The 19,982-nt window shown below is 33.5% G+C and overlaps 2 protein-coding genes across 4 annotated transcripts in view; one reads left to right on the forward strand and one right to left on the reverse strand.

Annotated features, from left to right (window-relative positions):
* Positions 1-10,489, forward strand: part of egfl7 (EGF-like-domain, multiple 7) — a 19,800-nt gene extending 9,311 nt beyond the window's left edge. For 2 of the 3 annotated variants that reach the window (XM_016568996.1, XM_016568995.1), the window contains exons 2-9: positions 792-944; positions 1,773-1,898; positions 1,978-2,090; positions 2,196-2,291; positions 2,661-2,852; positions 8,434-8,510; positions 9,797-9,971; positions 10,051-10,489. In XM_016568996.1, coding sequence (XP_016424482.1) covers positions 865-944; positions 1,773-1,898; positions 1,978-2,090; positions 2,196-2,291; positions 2,661-2,852; positions 8,434-8,510; positions 9,797-9,971; positions 10,051-10,070 — 879 coding nt within the window. In that variant the 5' untranslated portion in view covers positions 792-864 and the 3' untranslated portion in view covers positions 10,071-10,489. The remainder of the gene's footprint in view (positions 1-791; positions 945-1,772; positions 1,899-1,977; positions 2,091-2,195; positions 2,292-2,660; positions 2,853-8,433; positions 8,511-9,796; positions 9,972-10,050) is intronic. The other variant, XM_016568997.1, reaches the window with a different exon arrangement.
* Positions 10,490-12,449: 1,960 nt separating this feature from the next.
* Positions 12,450-19,982, reverse strand: part of LOC107752931 (1-acyl-sn-glycerol-3-phosphate acyltransferase alpha-like) — a 19,331-nt gene continuing 11,798 nt past the window's right edge. The window contains exons 2-6 of the mRNA XM_016568998.1: positions 19,341-19,474; positions 18,940-19,115; positions 17,612-17,707; positions 15,578-15,650; positions 12,450-14,860 (exon numbers count right to left, since the gene is read on the reverse strand). Of these exons, the coding sequence (XP_016424484.1) occupies positions 14,703-14,860; positions 15,578-15,650; positions 17,612-17,707; positions 18,940-19,115; positions 19,341-19,474 (637 nt within the window). The 3' untranslated portion in view covers positions 12,450-14,702. The remainder of the gene's footprint in view (positions 14,861-15,577; positions 15,651-17,611; positions 17,708-18,939; positions 19,116-19,340; positions 19,475-19,982) is intronic.

The following is a 19,982-nucleotide window of genomic DNA, read 5'->3' on the forward strand; positions in this document are numbered from 1 at the left end:
ACACACACACACTCTCACACACACACACACACACTCTCACACACACACACACACACACACACACACACACACACACACACACACACACACATAGGTGTGGTAGGTATAATAGCTGTGGCTTTAGGGTTGTTATCTAAAGCTCTCCGGGGAACACAGAGACTCTCTCATGTAACATGGAATGGGTCATAACTGTGTGCTTTTTGAGAATGGTTATAAATGCATGTTTTAATTCTTAATGTCTGTCTGAAGAACAGTTGTGTGTTGTATGTATGATGGGATCCAGCTGTTACAGCATAAATAACATTTCCTAAATACTAGTTAAGTGCTCAGATCTGAGGTGAGGACAATACTGTGCTCTTATGTGCTCATTTTCAACTTAAAGGAGTTATAACATATGTATTTTATTATTATCATATATCATTGTTACTATTATATATTATTTTAAATGTATTTTATATTATATATAATATATTATACATTATATATATTACTTTGAAAATAATATTATGATTGTCTGTCTATCTATCTGTCTGTCTGTCTGTCTGTCTGTCTGTCTGTCTGTCTGTCTGTCTGTCTGTCTGTCTGTCTGTCTGTCTGTCTGTCTGTCTGTCTGTCTGTCTGTCTGTCTGTCTGTCTGTCTGTCTGTCTGTCTGTCTGTCTGTCTGTCTGTCTGTCTGTCTGTCTGTCTGTCTGTCTGTCTGTCTGTCTGTCTGTCTGTCTGTCTGTCTGTCTGTCTGTCTGTCTGTCTGTCTGTCTGTCTGTCTGTCTGTCTATCTATCTATCTATCTCAGGTAGCTGATAGAGTTGGTTGTACCTGAGGTGGACACACACACCTGAGCGAGCGACAGATAGACAGAGAGAGAGATGTACACAGTGGTCCTGCTCTCCTCCTCTCTGTTTCTCCTGCATGTGACCTGCACGCCTCAGATTCACGGTCACCACGGGTAAATACACACGCAGTTTGTCTGCAGTGTCGGGGAATGTCAATTCTCATGCTCTAAGGTCTCAGGGGTCAGGGGTGAATATAAGGTTAAAGGTCAACGCATATAATAGCAGCTAACTACATCAGACTGTCATGTCCAGTTAGAACTGATGGACAGCAAGTTTTTGATACAAAAATAACCATGCAATTGTCTTTCCCAGCATTGTATGTAACACGCACACACAGATAAACACATAATAATAAAGTTATATATTATTATTATAGTTATATATTATTTATTAAAAACAATATAATTTATATAAATACAAGATTAATTAAAAAAATTTAAATAATTTAAATTTCAGAGTCAAGATGTGATATGAAGACATTTAAAATGTTACAAAAGATTTCTACTTCAAATAAATGCTGTTCCTTTGAACTTTCTATTCACAAAAAAAAATCACAGTTTCCACATGAATATTAATCAGCATAACTGTTTTCAACATAGATAATAATAATAAATGTTTGTTGAGCAGCAAATCAGCATATTAGAAGGATTTCTGAAGGATCATGTGACACTGAAGACTGGAGTAATGATGCTGAAAATTCAGCTTTGCATCACACGAATAAATTACATTTTAAAATATATTCAAATACAAAACTGTTATTTTAAACTGTAATAATATTCCACAATCTTACTGTTTTACTATATTTTTGATAAAATAAATGCAGCCTTGGTGAATATAAAAGTCATCTTTCAAAAGCAAAACGTCTATATTATAGTGAATTATATACAGTATAAGCAGTATTTGTGTTTGTGTATAATTGTGTGTCTGTGTGTGTGTTTCAGGAGGAGAGTGTGTGTTGGAGATGCTTGGAGTCGTCGTGTGTCTTACAGCACAGAGTCGTTTCTTCAGCCCGTACACAAACCCTACATCACCATGTGCCAAAACCACCGCATGTGTAGCACGTACAAGTAAGAACACAAAAACAAATGAACATACACATTACACTGCATAATGTATCAGCGTTTCACTGGACTGTATGTTTTACAGGACAATCTACAGGGTTTCTTACAGGCAGGTGAGCAGAGCAGCTCCTAATTTACACATTTACCCAGAATGCTGTCCGGGATGGCGACGTATGCATTCACACAACTGTAACCGAGGTAAACGGACGTCATACTGCTTGAATATGAACATGAGCTCTGAATGTGGATTTATACCTGCATGTGTATGTGTGTGTATTTACATATGTCTCTCTCTCTCTCTAGTGGTGTGTGAGCAGTCTTGTGCAAATGGAGGCTCGTGTGTAAGGCCTAATCACTGTACATGTCCGAGAGGATGGACGGGACGATACTGCCAAACAGGTACTCAAAAACACACACTAATGTTCATTTAATGTTATGCTATGTTCATATATATATATATATATATATATACAGTATATATATACATACATACACACACACACACACATTTAATTTAAAATTAAATTTTAATTATATAAAATTATAATACATTTATAATAATTTCACAATTCTACAAATATGTTAACATAAATATATAATTATAAAAAGCTGTGAAAAGGTGGTTTGGAGGGGTGGAAAGTGGTCATGAAAAGCTTAATTTTGTACTAACGTAAATGGGCTTTAGGGGAAAAAGACTTTTTATGAATCTATTTAAGATTTTATAATAACATTTTTTAAAGACTTTCAAAAGACGTCTTTCTCTCTCAGATGTGGATGAGTGTAAGGAAGGTCATCGCTGCTCACAGAAGTGTGTGAATACGGTGGGGAGTTATCGGTGTGTGTGTCAGGATGGATTCAGTCTGGCTGAAGATGAAATAACATGTTCAAGAATTCCTGCTCCCTCCCCGCTGCCCGCCGGGGCTCCAAAAGCAGACGATCGCTCATCCAGAAGCCATGCTGGTAAGATATGTATACATTATCATCAGCCGCAGACATACTGATGCAGAGACCCATCATCCACACTGCCTTAACAAACTCAAACTATAACATTTTATTTTTTGCAAATGAATTCATTTGAATGAGATTTATTTTACTTTTAAATATATAATTGTATTTACAATATATATATACATTTTATATACATTTAAATTATTTTAAATCATTAAAGCATAAGATTATAGAACAAGTTTGTCCAATTATAACATTTTATTTTTAATAATTAATTCATTTTTAATTATATTTATTGTTTTATTTTATATTTAACTATATATTTAAATATATATTCATAAATATATTTTTATTTAAGTATAATTATATTTATATACATATATTTCATATTTTAATTAAAAGCATTAAAGCTTAAGTCTATAAAACAAGTTTTTCCAAACTTGTTAGCGAAAATGTATAGGCTATGTTGCACCCTAGCTGGCTTATTTCTAATACACACTACAATTAGATACTTTGTTTGTGACAATATCAGGACATAAATTACATACTTTTAAGTATGCAATCATTGGGACACATTATATGCACATTATACACATTGTAATAATACCACAGATCCCCTGTTTGCATAGATCTGAATGCATTAGCCTATAATTCATCATAAGTTCATACATTTATAAACGGCTGTGGCAGTTTTGGTCCCACATTCCTGACCACGTTTCTGCAGCTGAAAGTGTGGGAAGAGGACGCTCTCAGATTCCCGCTTTTCCATTGCACAAGGCATTGTGGGCAATATTAACCCAAAAAGCATGCATAGATGCATACTTCACAAATCCACTGGAAATCCCAGCACTTTTTATATACTGCTTTCAAATGAATAGAGACACGATAACTTTAGATACAACTTCAGATGAATAGTACATAAAAAAACACAAAAGCAAAAATGGTATTAAGTGGTAATACATTACAGCGTCAGACATGTGTGATTGTGGGTAAGTGCGGGCTTTTATACGGCGGTATACAAGTGTGTTTCCCCTCTAGCGCCCCCTGCAGGTGGAGCCCTGACCAGCCTCACGGTTCATTATTACTTTTGGTACGCGCTATGCCACTCTCAACTCGTACCGTGAGTAATAGTGCACTGTGACTGGTGACCTCAGCGACAACATACAGACCAACCACCAAACCTGGCTGAAAAACCACCTCAAAACCACAATATCAGACCACCTGAACATCCAGCAGCTCATTCAACAGTGGCACGTGGGTTCTTTGTTAAGAGCATAATATCACTCCACAGATCTTGACAATAGCCCCCAACCCCCAGATTTTTACCTGTCCTTTTTATACACATTTGTAATATTTTAGTAGTGTTATTTTAATTAATTCTATATATTGCAGTAAAAAAAAAAAATTTTTTTTTTACATAAAACAAATATTTAATTATTATTAAATTATAAATACCATAAATAAATAAATAATAAAAAATTTAATGTAATTATGACAACTACACTTTTGCTTGAAAATTTTATATTACAGTTGTTATCATATTTAATATTATTTATTATTTTAATATTATTAAAAGTCATTAATATTTTGAATTAATTCTAATTTAATTTTAAGTTTTCATTTTAATTTGAGTTTATTTTATTGTCATTTTGCTTTTGTCATTATCATTATTATTATTAATTTAAATATTACTATTTAGGTTTAATTTATTATTCTTTCAGTTTTAGTTTTAGTTAGTCTATACAACAACTAAACCTTTGCTTGAAAATGACAGCATGCAGAACAAGTTTTATTTTAATATTGTCATATATGTATGTTATTAATATTTTGAATTAGCTTACATTTTTTATATATTTTTTTAATTTTTAAACATTTTAATTAAAAAACAGTTTAATAAAATTTTTTATTATTTAGTTTTGTGCATTACTATTTAGATTTAATTTTTATTTCCATTTTCATTTGACTTAATCTGACAATGAAACCTTTGCTTGAAAATTATTTTAATGATTATTATAATATATATTATATTTATTATAGTCATTATAAATATTTTCAATTGTTTAATTTTTTATATTTTCAGTTTTCATTTTAAGTTTAGTTTATCTCTCTCTCTCTTTTTTCTGTCTGTCTGTCTATCTATCTATCTATCTATCTATATCTACTTTTAAAAAAATATTACTCTTTAGGTTTCATTTCTTTTTAAGTGCTAGTTTTAGTTTTTTTTTCCAGTTAGTAATTTTAGAGCTTTAACTTAAACATATTTCAGTCAGTTGCCAAGACAAGATGTCAAAGTTTAGTTGAGTTTTTAACATAATATTAATATTTTAATTCAGCTTCATTTCAATTAACAAAAATGTTTTTAATAGTTTTCTATTAAACTTATTTTTAACTATAACAACCCTGTGCAGAACGAAATATTACTGATGTGCTTATAATTGTCAGCCTAGTGACGTTTCTTTCATCTGAGAACCGTCTAGAGTCCCTATGAGAACTGCTGAGCATTCTCCTCTCTGCTCGTCTGTCTCTCAGCTTTGCCAAAACTAGCTTGTGTCTATACGGCTGTTGGCAGCATCTCACTCCTCTCCTCTCTTTTCCTTTGTTTCTTCATTTTTTCTTTCCCTACACTTTTTCATATCTGTCTGTGATTTAAAAATAACAGAATCTCCTCTGGCCCTAGATAGTCATGTTGCCTAGCGACAGGCTAAAATAATCACCACTCGTTCTGATTGTTGGCCGGAGCTCAAACACACATTCCTGGAGTTTGTACAAGAGAGCAGCACATTTCCAAATCTGAGCAATAATGTCTGAATCCACGCTAGTAGTAAAGTCATGGACATGTGAATCTAGGTTTGTTGAAACATCAATGATCATAGGAAATACACTTCAAAGAAAACCTCTAAGTGCACTAGTTTCTCTGTTCCCACACTAGTGTTGTTGAGTTTGACCTGGAGTCACACACTTCAGCATCTGTCTGTGGGACGTCCGCTGGGACTGAAGGTGCGAGATCAGATTACTCTAACCTGTCATGACCAGCTAGAGTAGTAACCAGTCTACACCGAATACTTTATCTGCTACAGTTACTGTTGCTACAGTAAAAAAAAGAATCAAAGTTAAATTAATTAAGATTAATGTAAAAAAGTAATAAAACATTATTTAAACTATTTATTAAAATAATATGAGATGTCTTTTAAATTGTAAGCTTTTTATTTTATCTATTTTATTATTTCATTGATGGCGGTGGTAGCTAATGCCAAATTACTTTCAACAAACCTCCAGATGTGAGCTATTTACTCTAAACCTGCCTTCTAGTTCTTTTACAAACATTTACTATAGTTACAATGGTTTACATTAACTGTTATTTGCAACAGTTACCGTTACTACAGTAAAAAAAATTAGATTAATGTAAATATTAAAAAATATTAATTATTTAAAATATTTAATAAAATAATATGTGTAAGCTTTTTTTTTTGGGATGACACTTGTAGCCTACACTTGTAGAAGCTCATTTTATTCAGTTTACACCAAATATTTTATTTGCTAGTTACTGTTGCAGTAAAAAGAGAGAGAGAGAATTAAATGGAAAAAAAATGAATGTAAACATTAAATTAACTGAATGAAAATATGAATTAAAGAAATTAAAATTAAAACTGGTTTTTTTTTATATAGTTTTCAGTCCATTGTTGGACTGAACTTGCTGATTTTGCACATTTAACTGGAATAAGACAGGATTTTAACTGAAAAAAATGACATTCTTTCTCTTTAAGTAAATTGTTTAAATCTAAAGGAACATAGAATGATATGGAGAGAGAGAGAGAGAGAGAGAGAGCATTGCTCTTTGCCCTTATCTCTAGTTGTAATGTCATTCTGACCACATAAATGAATGCTCTGTTGAGTTCATGGGGCTTAAATCCCCTGAAACCTTTATAACTACATTAGTGTCATCAGATAGAAGAACAGGAAGTTGAATGTTTAGTTATATGATGATGTGATTTTGCATGCAGAGGCCACCGCCGGACACGATTTGTAGCTGTTGTTCCCGTTTTGGTTTTGACTCGATCCAAAGCTCACATTGCAGATCTATCCAACTCAGACTGCTGGGGGTCACTGCGTTCCCTCACACAAATCACACACACACACACACACACAGTGGCTCTCGCTCGCTCCCAAGTGTCTTCATGACACCACACATCTGGGACAGATTGACTGAGTTTCAGGGTGTGTGTGTGTGTGTGTTTCTGTTGAAGCAGCCGAATCAAACACTGTGCGAGTGTGTGTGTGTGTGTGTGTGCGTGTGTGCGACCCATTGACTAGTTTTTAGACTGTTAGAGCTCACAACCCAAAACATTCTGAGTAACTGCCAAGGGGCGGGACTTACTGGGCTGAGCTCTAATATGATTGGGTCTCAATCACATTAATTTACAAAACAACCAATCACAGTCAGCGGTTATTCTTTTACTAAAACTTGTGATGAAATATGACCTGATTTCATGTAGAGTGGGGTGCAAAAGTCTGAGAACAGTTTTTTTTTTTCATTTTAACCTGGAAATATACAAAGTTGTTGGTTTTTTAATCATTTTAAGCAAAGAAACATGACATAACATGAAGAAATGTTTCAGATTTTGTACTCTTTCTAGGTCACAGTAAGGAAATTAGTGACGCGACACTTTACGATCAGATGTTCCTGTTTCCACTGAAGCACAAGATGTTCTTTTAGACAATTCACACTGAAGAATCAGATTTTGATCATCAGGTTTGTTAATGTCACCTTGAGTGCTGCTGTTATTAAAGCAATAATATTTAATAAATACATATTTAATAAATTGTTGAATAATTAAAAAATAAAATACATTAATAAATCAAATAATTATCTAAAATAATCTGATAATTAAATAAATAAATAAATTGCATTATTTTCAATAAATAAATAATTGAAAATAAATAAAATATATTAATAAATATTTTAAATAAATAATTTAATAAATTAATAAATACATAATTTACTCAAATAATTGAATGAACAAAAGCATTATTTCTTTAATAAATATAAAATAATTTAATTAGTTTTAAATTTTCTATGCAGTTAATAAAATTTGTATTTTTCCAATAAATAAATACAAAGAACAAAAATTTTCACTAGTGGTCTCAGACATTTGGAAGTGCATATCAAAGTATTTGCATCATATTCTTGCCAAACCTCAAACTTCCCCCCTTTATCACCCCCTCCACTCATTTCATTCTCTCTCTTTCTATTTCAATTTATGTCTGTCTTTTTATTCATCTGTGCTCTTTGGTCTGCTCTGGGATCGCTTTGGATATTAATCATGGATTCATGAAAGCAGAGAACATGCAGAAATATAACGTAAAACAACAGTGCTTTCTGGAAGTCGTACAAAAGCTCGCAGTCAGTTTGTGTTTTTGAATCTTGCCCGAATAAATGCATTATTTATGTTCAAAGCCTGGATCTTAAAACGTTAAAAATAGAGTTGTGCGCTGCATTACAGGTTTTAATTAAGGCTGAATGTCGGTGTGTGTGTGTGTGTGTGTGTGTGTGGTCCGTCTCTGATTTCTGTGTGTATTTCTTTTGTTCTTAAAGGTGGAGGTTTGGGATTGGTGGCAAACGTTACCGAAGAAGTTCAGATCCTTAAAAACAGAGTGGAGCTCCTCGAGCAGGTCAGACACACACACACACACACACACACACACCCTCAGGACACATCCTACTTCAAAACGACGGGAAACTGTAGTGCGTTTGCCAAAACAGCTTATTGGTTCAAAGACTTGCTAATAGTTTAATTAAAAGCAGTAGTCAAGCGCACACATCACAGGCTCTGAAACATTAAACACAGGCAGATACAGGTGACCATTAACCGGCTTTGCGGTTTGCAGATATTTCTGGTAAATAACAACTAACACTTACTACACACACTCATTACCTCACACAATTTAAACAGAAACAAAACAATACTAGCTTACTGTAGAATATGCACTGTACAAACTGCCTATAATTTCAATTAAATAAGAGTGTGATGGTGTGCAGTGTTATTTTACCATCACTGATATACTTTATAGTTTATATTATAGTTATAGTTTATAGATATATTATAGTTTTTGTTAATGTTTTGAATTAGATTTTATTTTTATATTTTCTGTTTTCATTAGAATTTTAGTTGAAGGTTTAGTAATATGGTTGTTTTTTCCCCTTTTTATTAGTGTTTTTTTAATAGGTCTATATAGGTTTTATTCATTTTTATTTATTCACTTTAGTTCAATTTAATTTTAGTTATTTAAGTACTTCAAGTTATTGTTATTATTAAACTAAAACCCATTTAAAAAAATGTTATTTCAAATAAATATATATTTTTAATAGTTTTAACTAACTATAATAACCCTGGCAGTATGTAAGGATAAAACAGTAGTGTGCATAATAAATTCCATGTTCATGTTCAGAATATGTATTTCTTTTTATGGTTTATGTTAATTCATTTAAAAGCCCTGCAGTGCACTTGCATATTTTGGCGATTGTAGCATGTCATCCATGCATACAGAAAATCTGTGCTACACTATACATACTACAGACTGCAAAAATAGCATGAGTAGTATAGTAGTATGCTGTTCTAAACATATCCTACTTTATAATAAGGACTCATTCATTAACAGTTAACAAACCAACAATGAGCAGAATCTTTTTTTACAGCATTTATTCATCTTTAAGTTATTAAAAATACAATTATTCATGCACGTTCACAGTGCATTAACAACTTTTGATTTTAAAAATGAATTGGTAAATGTTAACATTAAGATGAATCAATGCTGTAGAAGTATTGTTAATTGTTAGTGTATGTTAATTACAGTAAGAACTACTGTATTAAACCTTATTCTCATATTTGCCATTTGTAAAGTCACAAATTCAGTGTCCCCAAATGTAAAAATACCTTCCTCTCTCTCTCTCTCTGTAGAAACTAGAGATGGTTCTGGCTCCCTTCACCACGCTCTTTCCCTTGGATGGTGTGGGAGACACTAACAGCTTCCTGCCTGAGAGGACCAACTTCCTGTCGCACTCTCTGCAGCAACTAGACCGCATCGACTCGCTCAGTGAGCAGGTCGGGTTCCTGGAGGAGCGTATCGGAGCCTGTAAGCATATATTTATGTGTATGAAATTTATCTGTACAATCTGTTTCAACTGATAAAATAACAGAAACATCTTTATTAGGTGCCTGCCAGGAAAACTAGACAATCAAAGATGGGCTGCATCCTCAAGTGAAACCAATATCTGAGAAGTCTAAATGAACAACCGCAGCACTGAGGGCCTGAACCCTGTAAACATGTTCAATCCACTCAAAAAACATATAGGAAAACACAATATCAAACACACAAACTCCTTTTGGCCAAAATGGAGTTTTCTGGCCCATGAGCTGGAGCTTTGATTGTTTCGTAATGTTTTTCAGTGTATTGCTTTCATTTAATTCTTGGTGTAAGTGCAGCTGTATGGTCTCTCCATGTTTAAGTCTGAGTTAAGAGAAATGTAAATTTATGTATTTATAAGTCCATGTTCTTCTCCTGAGTATTGCTATTGGGAAAACAATACAAAATTGTATCACTTTTTTAAACATTGTTATGTTTCAATTTTTGTAATAAAACTGCTTAAACTTCGAATGTTTCTGGAGTTTGTGGTTTCGGAAGATTACAATTTATACAAAATTGAATATCTGTGGTTTATATTATCTGTAGTTTGGAGAAAAATAATGTTCCAGAAGAAAACCTGTTTTGACTATGGAGCTACAATAGTTTATTGCATTATTAATATGCAAATTAATGCATTTACAAAATATGCAAACAGAAATTCAAAAACTCAACTTAACTGTTTGCAAATATATAAACTTGTTAGGGTTAGGGAATGTGAATTGAGCATTTGTGAATCATATTTTGTAACTAGGGTTGTGACGGTGAGGACATTTTCCCACCGGTTAATCGACGTGTGACAGTATGTGACGGTATCACCTGCGGGGGCGTTTCCTCTTTTCCTTCGCTTTTAAATAGCTTGCAGAAGCGCCGTGCGCATTTTACTTTCACTTTCAAATAGCGACAATTCGGCATCAATTGCTTGAATGCAACAACAAAATACAACTTCAAACTCACTTTAGCCTATACATAAAACGTAGAACTTTTATTAACAAAACGAATAAAAATACACCATGCTATAGGGCAGGCTATGCCTAATATAAAATAACAAATAACTTACATAAAGTTTAAATAGGTAGCCTATACAAAATTGGAAATAAGTAAACATGTACAATATAACCAAATAAATAAGAAACGTAGAAAGTTTATTAGCAAAACGAATAAGAAAGCTTGGAGGCACGGCAAACACCTTGATATAAAATAAAATACATAAATTACACAAAGTTTAAATAAAGTAAAAATCAGCAAACACTGTGGAACCAATTAAATAAGAAACGAATGTTTAAAAAAACTTCCAAAATCACCTTAGATAAACGGCAAAAGTCAACAGGCTTTTCAAAATCCAAAATACTGCCAAAAAGGCGCTTTTGCATTTCGTTTCGAAACTAAGTCTTGTCTGTCTCACCTCACTCTTCTTGTCAGTCAGCTCGACTCACTCTCCTCACTGGAGAAATGAAATCTGATCTGTGATGCGTCTGTCGTTCGGCACGCTGCATTGAGCAGCCGCGTTCAGTTTTTAATTGTAGTGTCTGTTCTTTTACTGAACTAAATGATTTTTATTACTATAAAAAATCAAAACGACGGTGGGGGTCGGTGCCGCGGTGGGCAAGTGACGTAACCGGTGTTGCGGCTTAACACCAGTATCACCGTCAGCACCGTCTATCGCGGCAAGCCTATTTGTAACTTGATTAATTAAGCCAAATATGCAAATATTCAAACAAATTTACATTCACCAAATATTTTTGTGCATTTCAAAAGTGCATTTTGTAAATATAAATAAGGTTATGAATTTTAGGAATTTACTGTTTGCAAATATAAAATCTTTTATTCGTGAAAGTGAATAAGCCAAGTATGAAAATGCACAACAAAATTTACATTCACACAATATTTCTGTGCATTTGCAAATCATATTTTGTGAATATGAATTAGATGAAGTAGAAGTCTGAGAGTTGCTTTTTGGAACTATATTAACTTTTTTGTGAATGTGAATTAACTTTCACATTTGTCAATAACATTTTGTTAATACATGAATTCTGATACTATTTTAGCTCCATACTTTAAGTGTGAATTGGAACATCTTCAAATGCATAATATTTATCTATTTGTGTGTGTATATATATATAAAATTCCAAAAAAGTAATGTTTACTTTTGGGTAAAGGATCTGAGTAGGTCTACAGTCAGTATAATTGTGTGTGTGTGGGGGTATACAATTCTATATTTATATTTTTAATTCCAACACAAATAAAATGCACATCTAAAAATGCAAATATTTTTCTTTTAGGTTTTGGGTTTGTCTGTAGTAATCGTACGGTATGGTTTACGGTACGGTTTAGATTAGGCCAAGTAAATGTGTGTGTGTGTAAAAAAAAAAAAAAAAACGAAATATAAATTGATAGACAGACAACAAAGGTCAAGAACAAATTCTACCATTCCTATTGGAAAAACAGATGATTTATTGACTCTTTCTCCTAGATGTTCTTAACACAGGTTGCATCCAGAATCTACCACAATCAACATGTTTATGTATAATCATCGTCTTATATGACTTTACAGATTTTACAATGGGCTTTAACTCATTTGTGTGTCAGGTCACCATACAAACACATTCAGCACACACAATGGACACACACTCATACACACACATACACAAGGCTGCCCGTGAAATGTCTGACAGGTTCGTCTAACGGATCTTATAATCAGAGCGTTTACAAGCTTCACCTGTTGTAAATCCTTAATAGCTTTGGTGAAAATCACACAACACCTTGTACACACCGTTTCGTGAACGCAGCACGGTTTTCAGTCGGCAGGGCAAAACTGACATTGAAAACAGGGCTTATAAAATCTGTGACTGAATACACAACATAAAAGGGGGGTTCAAAAATTGCATTGGTGTTTAAATTTGTACTAAATAATAATAACAACAACAGGGCCTTATTTGGACATTTAGCAAAAACCAAACTGAACATTCGTTCAAAGCAAAATGTCTCTCAGCTCAACAAGCCATTATAATGTGATACGTACAATTCAGTCCTCTTAAATAATATTGTACATATTAAATTAAGGATGTTATACATTCTTAACAAACAATAAGAACTGCAACATCAAGCATTAAATATAAGATTCAACAATGCAATGCGATTAGAAATGTCTTTGAAAGTAATTACAAATATTCATCTTAATTTACTGCCATAAGCGGTCAATACAGTCTGGTTTAATAAATATGTGTTAAATAATTGATCATTTTAAGATTAAATTGTGAATGTCATTTTCAAATATTTAAATATATCTATTTTTATATGGATTTCCTTAGTTAAACTTAAGGTTGAGGATAAAGTTTAATACCTGATCTATGAGCAGCCCTCAAAAATAAGCGCATGACCATTTTATGATCATCTTTCCATGTCTCATGTCAACATCCACTTAAAAATATTACAAACCTCAGCAATTTACTATATAATAATTCCAAGGGACAATTTTACAGCAGGTTTTGAAAATAAATTGTAAATGTAAAATAAATTGATTTTTGAGTTTGTTCTTCAAAATCTGAATAATAATGGCTCTTAAACACATTTTATTTAAACTGGCTGCTTAGATAACGCCATAGTCTATATGTAATGTGTTAGATAATTATTTTTTCGATTAGTTATTATAATAATAATTCCCTTGTAAATGGTTTTTAGTTTTAACAAAAAGGATTGAACAATATTAAATAAATTTTGTAGCCTGAAAACAAACCAAAACAGGAAAGGAGCAAAGCACTGAACTAAAGTCAACTGGAACGTATTTCTCTCCTAAACGCTAATCAAACAATCCTGATCACAGATCAATTATCAATAGTGTTTTCCACAATATTCTACCTTTATACGCAGCCAGCGGCTGCGACTCTTTGGACACTTGGCACAGGAAGAAGCCGCACTTGATAACGGTGACAATGGAAATATTCGTTACAAACTAAACCTTTAAATGGCAAAAATGAAACAGAACTAATAGTCAGCGCACAATCTGTTTGCGTTTTCTGAATCCTTGGTTGACACCACACAAAAAGCTTTACTCTGGAATGTATAGGACATTTCCAAATCAATCTTTTTGGTCAATAAATCAATAAATCAAAGTTATATAAAACAATAAAGGGGCGTATTTAAAGAAAAATACTCTTGCATAAGACTTGCATACGAAAACAAACAACAACAAAAATGACAGAAGTAAAACGAATTGTAAGTCTGTCACTGATTTTCCATAATGCAAGCAAAGTACCTCGAGAAAAAGCAGCCTACACAAATGAACGAAACGAGTCTTTGTAGATCACTGAAAGGAAGAGAAACATAGAAAAGGCATGCATGTCGAACGCACATCCACAATGTTCTCAGGAAGTCGCTCCAAAACTCAACAAAGCAGTTCGAGCCGAACCAACATCAAAGAGGACACAGTTAAAGCATCACGCCAGAAAAAACCCGCCGTTCCGCCGCTTAGCGCCCCCCTGGAGTCCAACGGGAGATCAAAACTAGGCTAAGATAACATCTGCTGTATGTACTGTAGTCAAGGTGAATGTATGGACATGTGTTCCTGCTTCATGAGGACGTCGGAGAGGATACTAAAGCGCCTGGTTGTCATGATTACCACCACCACAACCACAACGACATAGTCTCAAGCCATCCTTGTTGTCGGGGCGAATGAAAGGGCGCTCAGTGGGTGGATGGCCCGTTGCTCTGCGAGGTTTGGCCGGAGATCTCCAGGAAGGCTGAACGCATGACGCTGAACGATTGCTCGGAGAGCGGCGTCACATCATCTGCCGTCAGTCCCTTTGTCTCGATCTTTGGAAGGATTTTCAGAGTGATGGTTCCTGTTTGAAGAAATGCAGAAATGTTTATTATAACTATAATCGTCATCATCATCATCCTCATCAACAACACGCTCTAGTTTCTATGGAAGTTTGTTTCCACCACAGGATAATAAACAAATACATATATGGCGACTTTTTATCTAGGGCTGGGCGATATAGCTAAAAAATTTATCAACAATATAATGTTTCATATCGTTCGGTTTTGTTTTGTTTTTTCCCACCAAGGAATAAAAAAATAAAAAAAAGCAAATTGCAACTTTTTAATCTCACAATTTAGACTTTTCTTCTTTGGATTGCAAGTTTATATCTCACAATTATGACTTTCTCAGAACTGCAAGAAAAAAAGTCAAAATTGTGAGATATAAACTTGGAGTTGTGAGGGGAAAAAATGAAGAATTAATTTTTTGGCAGGACCAAGCTTTCTCTCAAGCACTAATACAACATCTTGCAATGCATTTCAAGGAATAGTTCATTAAACAATTCATAACATAATTCATAACGTCAACAATTGAATGTCTGATCCTCATACACTGTATGGTTTTAGAGAACTTTGAATATAGCATACAGACCATATGGGCTACTATTTCAATGTTTATTCATAAGCATAGAGGTTTAGAACGAAATGAAGATGAGTAATTGATGAAAGAATTTACTTGTTTTGGTGAACTATTCCTTTAATTTTGTTTCTCCATAACATATATTTGTAACATGCATCACCTGATTTGAACTCTTTCTCTTTTCGTAGGTAGAAGTTACTGTAGGAAGAGAAGACGATGGGTATGATGGGAACCTGAGAGAGAAAGAGAGAGAGCAGGATGGTTGGTGCAGCAGGGATTAGAAGCGCTCTCACACACAAAACTATGATCACACACAGACTGAACTATCCTCCCAGACTAATAATAGAGCCAGAGAGTCGCTGTTTCTCATGACGACACAGCTGGACAGTGTGTGTGAATGTATGCCAACCATCATTAATATCAAAAGATGTGACTCTAGGAATGCCACACAAAAATTAATACAAATAAATCAAATAATAATCTAACTTTTACTCATTTATTTAAAAAAATTTAAATAAACAAATGTAAATGGACATAAATATTTTAAAATGTTTAATTCATGTCTAAAAATTTAGTTGAATATAAAAATAAAATCATGCATTTTACATATAGAAATATACACATATAGTAAATAATAATAATATGAAAGAAACAACTACTAACTTATTTAAAAATTCTAAATAAATATAAATAGACCAATATTAAAAATTCTTGTTTAAAAATGTAGATTAATATAACAATAAAATAATTTTAAATATTAAATAGCATTTTGAAAGGTTAAAAATATTAATATCTGAAAATAGTTTACTTCATGTTTAAGATTGTAGTTAAATATAACAATAAATTATTAATTAATTTAGATATTAAACTGCTTTTTGAAAGGTAAAAAAAATTCTTGAATATATTTCTACATTTTACTTATGTATATATAAAAATAAAAGAAAAAAGAAAGAAAGAAAGAAATCAACTACCATTATAAAATTTTAAATAAATATAAAATGAATATAAATTGAAAACAAAAAGGTTTAAAATGGTTTAACTCATGTTTAAATGTAGTTAAATATAACAAAATTATGCATCAATAATTTTAAATTGCGTTTTGAAAGATTTTGTGTCTGTGTGTGTGTGTGTATATATACAGTGGGTACGGAAAGTATTCAGACCCCCTTAAATTTTTCACTCTGTTATATTGCAGCCATTTGCTAAAATCATTTAAGTTAATTTTTTTTCCTCATTAATGTACACACAGCACCCCATATTGACAGAAAAACACAGAATTGTTGACATTTTTGCAGATTTATTAAAAAAGAAAAACTGAAATATCACATGGTCCTTATATATATATATATATATATATATATATAGACAGGAAGCTTAAAAAAATGAAACCGGAAGTATTCAAGTAAAAAAAAAAACTGCCATGCATTTCACTGTTCTAATACAATCCAACTGGCATGTGTGATTGTGTATATTCACAAGCCACAAGAAAGAAAGAAAGAAATGCTGAAGGAATGTTTCATGCGGCTTTGGAAATGAGTTTGTGCAGATGCAGATCAAATGCACTAGTGTGAGTGTAAGTTTCTATGTGGCTGCGCTAAAACAACACAGGAGCTGAACACTAAATAATACAAGGAAGGACGGCTCCCTCTGCTGGTGAAGCAACACCACATGAGTAAAGAATCCGAATCAGAAAGAGCTTTATTACCAGGTATGTTCACACATACAAAGAATTTTTTTGTGACAGATGCTTCCACAGCACAAACAGATTACAGTGACAAGACACAGATAGTAAAAATAGAATATGTAAATAGGAAATAATAATATACAACAAATACACAATACACAAAAATAGACAATAGATGCTATTTGTGTGTACAAGTGTGTTATATAGAAATGCAAGGAAATGTGAATAAGACGTATGTGTGTGTTAAATAAATAAATGTATAAATAGTGTTGTGTATTACACGTTTATTGCCAAGTTAACTGTTCATGAGATGGACTGCCTGAGGGAATCCAGTCAGTCTCCCTTACGACCTCTGACCCGTGACACCAGTTTCATGGGTTAATGAGGGACCTTTGAGTTCAAGCTTGTTCTGGTTGTGCCAGGTAAACTACTAAAGCTGTGTACTTTGCACTTACAAGTCAGGTTACATCAGGTCAAGCGTAAGTGAAGGAGTCTAGGAGTAACACTCACCTGTGCTTGAATGGCCAGATGAAACGCTCCCTTTTTAAAAGGCAAAAGCCCGCCGTTCTGATTCCGTGTGCCTTCTGGAAACACCCACAATCGGATCTAAGGAAAGTTCAATGCAATCACAAAATGAGATTGTTTACAGCACCTCTTCTTTACAACATCCCTACATCAGCACTAAAGACTGATAGTATTACATCATGCGATATACAGTGGGTATAGAAAAGAATCCCCCCCTTTACAATAATCCCATTTTGTTGCTTTGCAGTAGGGCTGTGCGATATTGAAGAAAAATGCGATATGCGTTACATTGTTAAATAATGCAATATTCGATATGCGATACGATATTGCTTTAAGTGTGCAAAATCAATTTTAATTATTTTTTTTAAATATTTAAAAACGAAAATTATATAACCAATTTGTTTCACATTCTTTCTTGGAAAAGAATGCATCTCTACAACTTCTGAAAGTGACGAGCAGTGTTTTAGCAGTACATAAAAAGTAATGTCACAAATTAGAAAATGTCATTTTAACATCAATGTAAACAAAAACAAAAAAATTTATGTCACTTATTTTACATCAATGTAACTTTGTTTTTTGTTTATTACTTAAAGTACACTTTAAGTACTACTTCAATATCACAGTAAAAACTATAGCAAACATGATTAAAGGCAAGTGAACAGTCGGTAAAAAATAAGATCAAATACACAAATGACAAGCATAGTTAAATACAATATAACGGTTACAAATAAAATAAGGTCTAACAGTAGTATTCAGGTATAGAAATGTAATAATTAAGTGTAAGATACTGCATAGTGTTCCCTGTATGAATTAAATTTAGATTAATCTATGTTAAAGCTGTGTTTTGTTGTTTGATTAACATTAGTGACATATTCAGCAGCAGGTATTTATAGGCTGCTGTCCCTTTAAGACCGACTGCACAGATCCTGTATAATGATACACTGATTATAACTGATTGTGTTTACGAGAAAGATTGTGGAGATGTTGAACCACCTTTTAAAAGTATTAATTTGTTTTTTTTTTTAATCTTAGTGACAGCACACTTTTGAACGGTACTGTACGAGGACCTTGTCCTGATATGTTTGCCACGATTTTCTCTTCAAGATTCATGGGTAGTGTAGTCTTTCACCTGGAATTTGGCTCTTAAATACAACTTTTTAAAACTTTTCAAAAACTTTGTAAGTTAATGAAGAAAGTATGCTTCAATAGGATCAAATAACATCAATTAATAACCTAAAAGCTCATGCTAGGTGGTTCAAACTCAATGAATTGTCAGGTAAATCACCATTTGTGAGATCTTAGTAAAGACAGACCTTGTCGGCCAACATGGTTTTGGCGGCGTCACTCATGACGATCTTGGCATCGCTGGTCTTCTGGCGGTTAATGAAGACGATTCCTCCCAGCCAGCAAATCATGCCCACTGTCCCAGCCCATATCAGCTCCTTCTTAGCGATCATCGTGCAGCGGTCTGGCAGGATCTCCATCATGCCTGCAGAGAGGAGGAGAGAATCAGCACAGAAAGACTGGCTGCACAAGTATGATCATGTGACATCTGGGTGTGCTCGTAGAAAACACTGAATACATGCAGGTCTGGTCATGCTGGCAGGAGCTTTCTTGCCAGATTGTGATCCTAACCATGTTTTAATAGGTTAAAGTGGTAATAATAGCAATACCGAGCACACTGAGTGTTGATTGGTTGTGTTTTTTCGTTCACCTAGCACATCGAGTGATGACTGGTGGTTGGAGATGATGACGTAGGGTCTGTCTGTCTGTAGATGTTCCCAACCGCTGACCTGATAGCGCAGACCAAGGAAGTACTTCACATGGCTAACCAAGAACCGGATGACCCTACAGAAAGCAAAAAGACATTTAAATCCAGAACATGACCAATAACAGTCATTCAAGTAATCCGTTTTCACAAATATGGCTTCTAGACCGATTTCAATGCAAGTCTATGGGACTTTTCCAGTTTTATCTAGGGGTGTAATGGTTCGGTACGAACTTGCACCGCGGTTCAACTTAAATCTGACAATCTCTGTAATATGGCTTGTTAAAAATAACAACACATAAAACAGACAGAGTTCGGCTAATGTATGTTTCTGTCGATGGATACGCATTCTGGCTTCCCAATACATTACAACAACAGCGATGAACAAAAAACGTGGACGAACCAGTCACTCTTTGTAAACTTTGTTCAATGCGAGTGCCGAATAATCGAATATGACGAGTCATTTATGCCGTTGATAAAATTCAAACTATACTCAACCCTATCAGTCACTAGGGCTGTCGAAAAAAAATAGAATTTCGAATATTTGTCGAATTTAAAATAAAAATCCACATTCGAATGCAAAAACGT

The sequence above is a fragment of the Sinocyclocheilus rhinocerous genome, unplaced genomic scaffold (assembly GCF_001515625.1).
Source record: "Sinocyclocheilus rhinocerous isolate Xijiao unplaced genomic scaffold, SAMN03320098_v1.1 scaffold231, whole genome shotgun sequence".
NCBI classification, from domain to species: Eukaryota; Metazoa; Chordata; class Actinopteri; order Cypriniformes; family Cyprinidae; genus Sinocyclocheilus; species Sinocyclocheilus rhinocerous.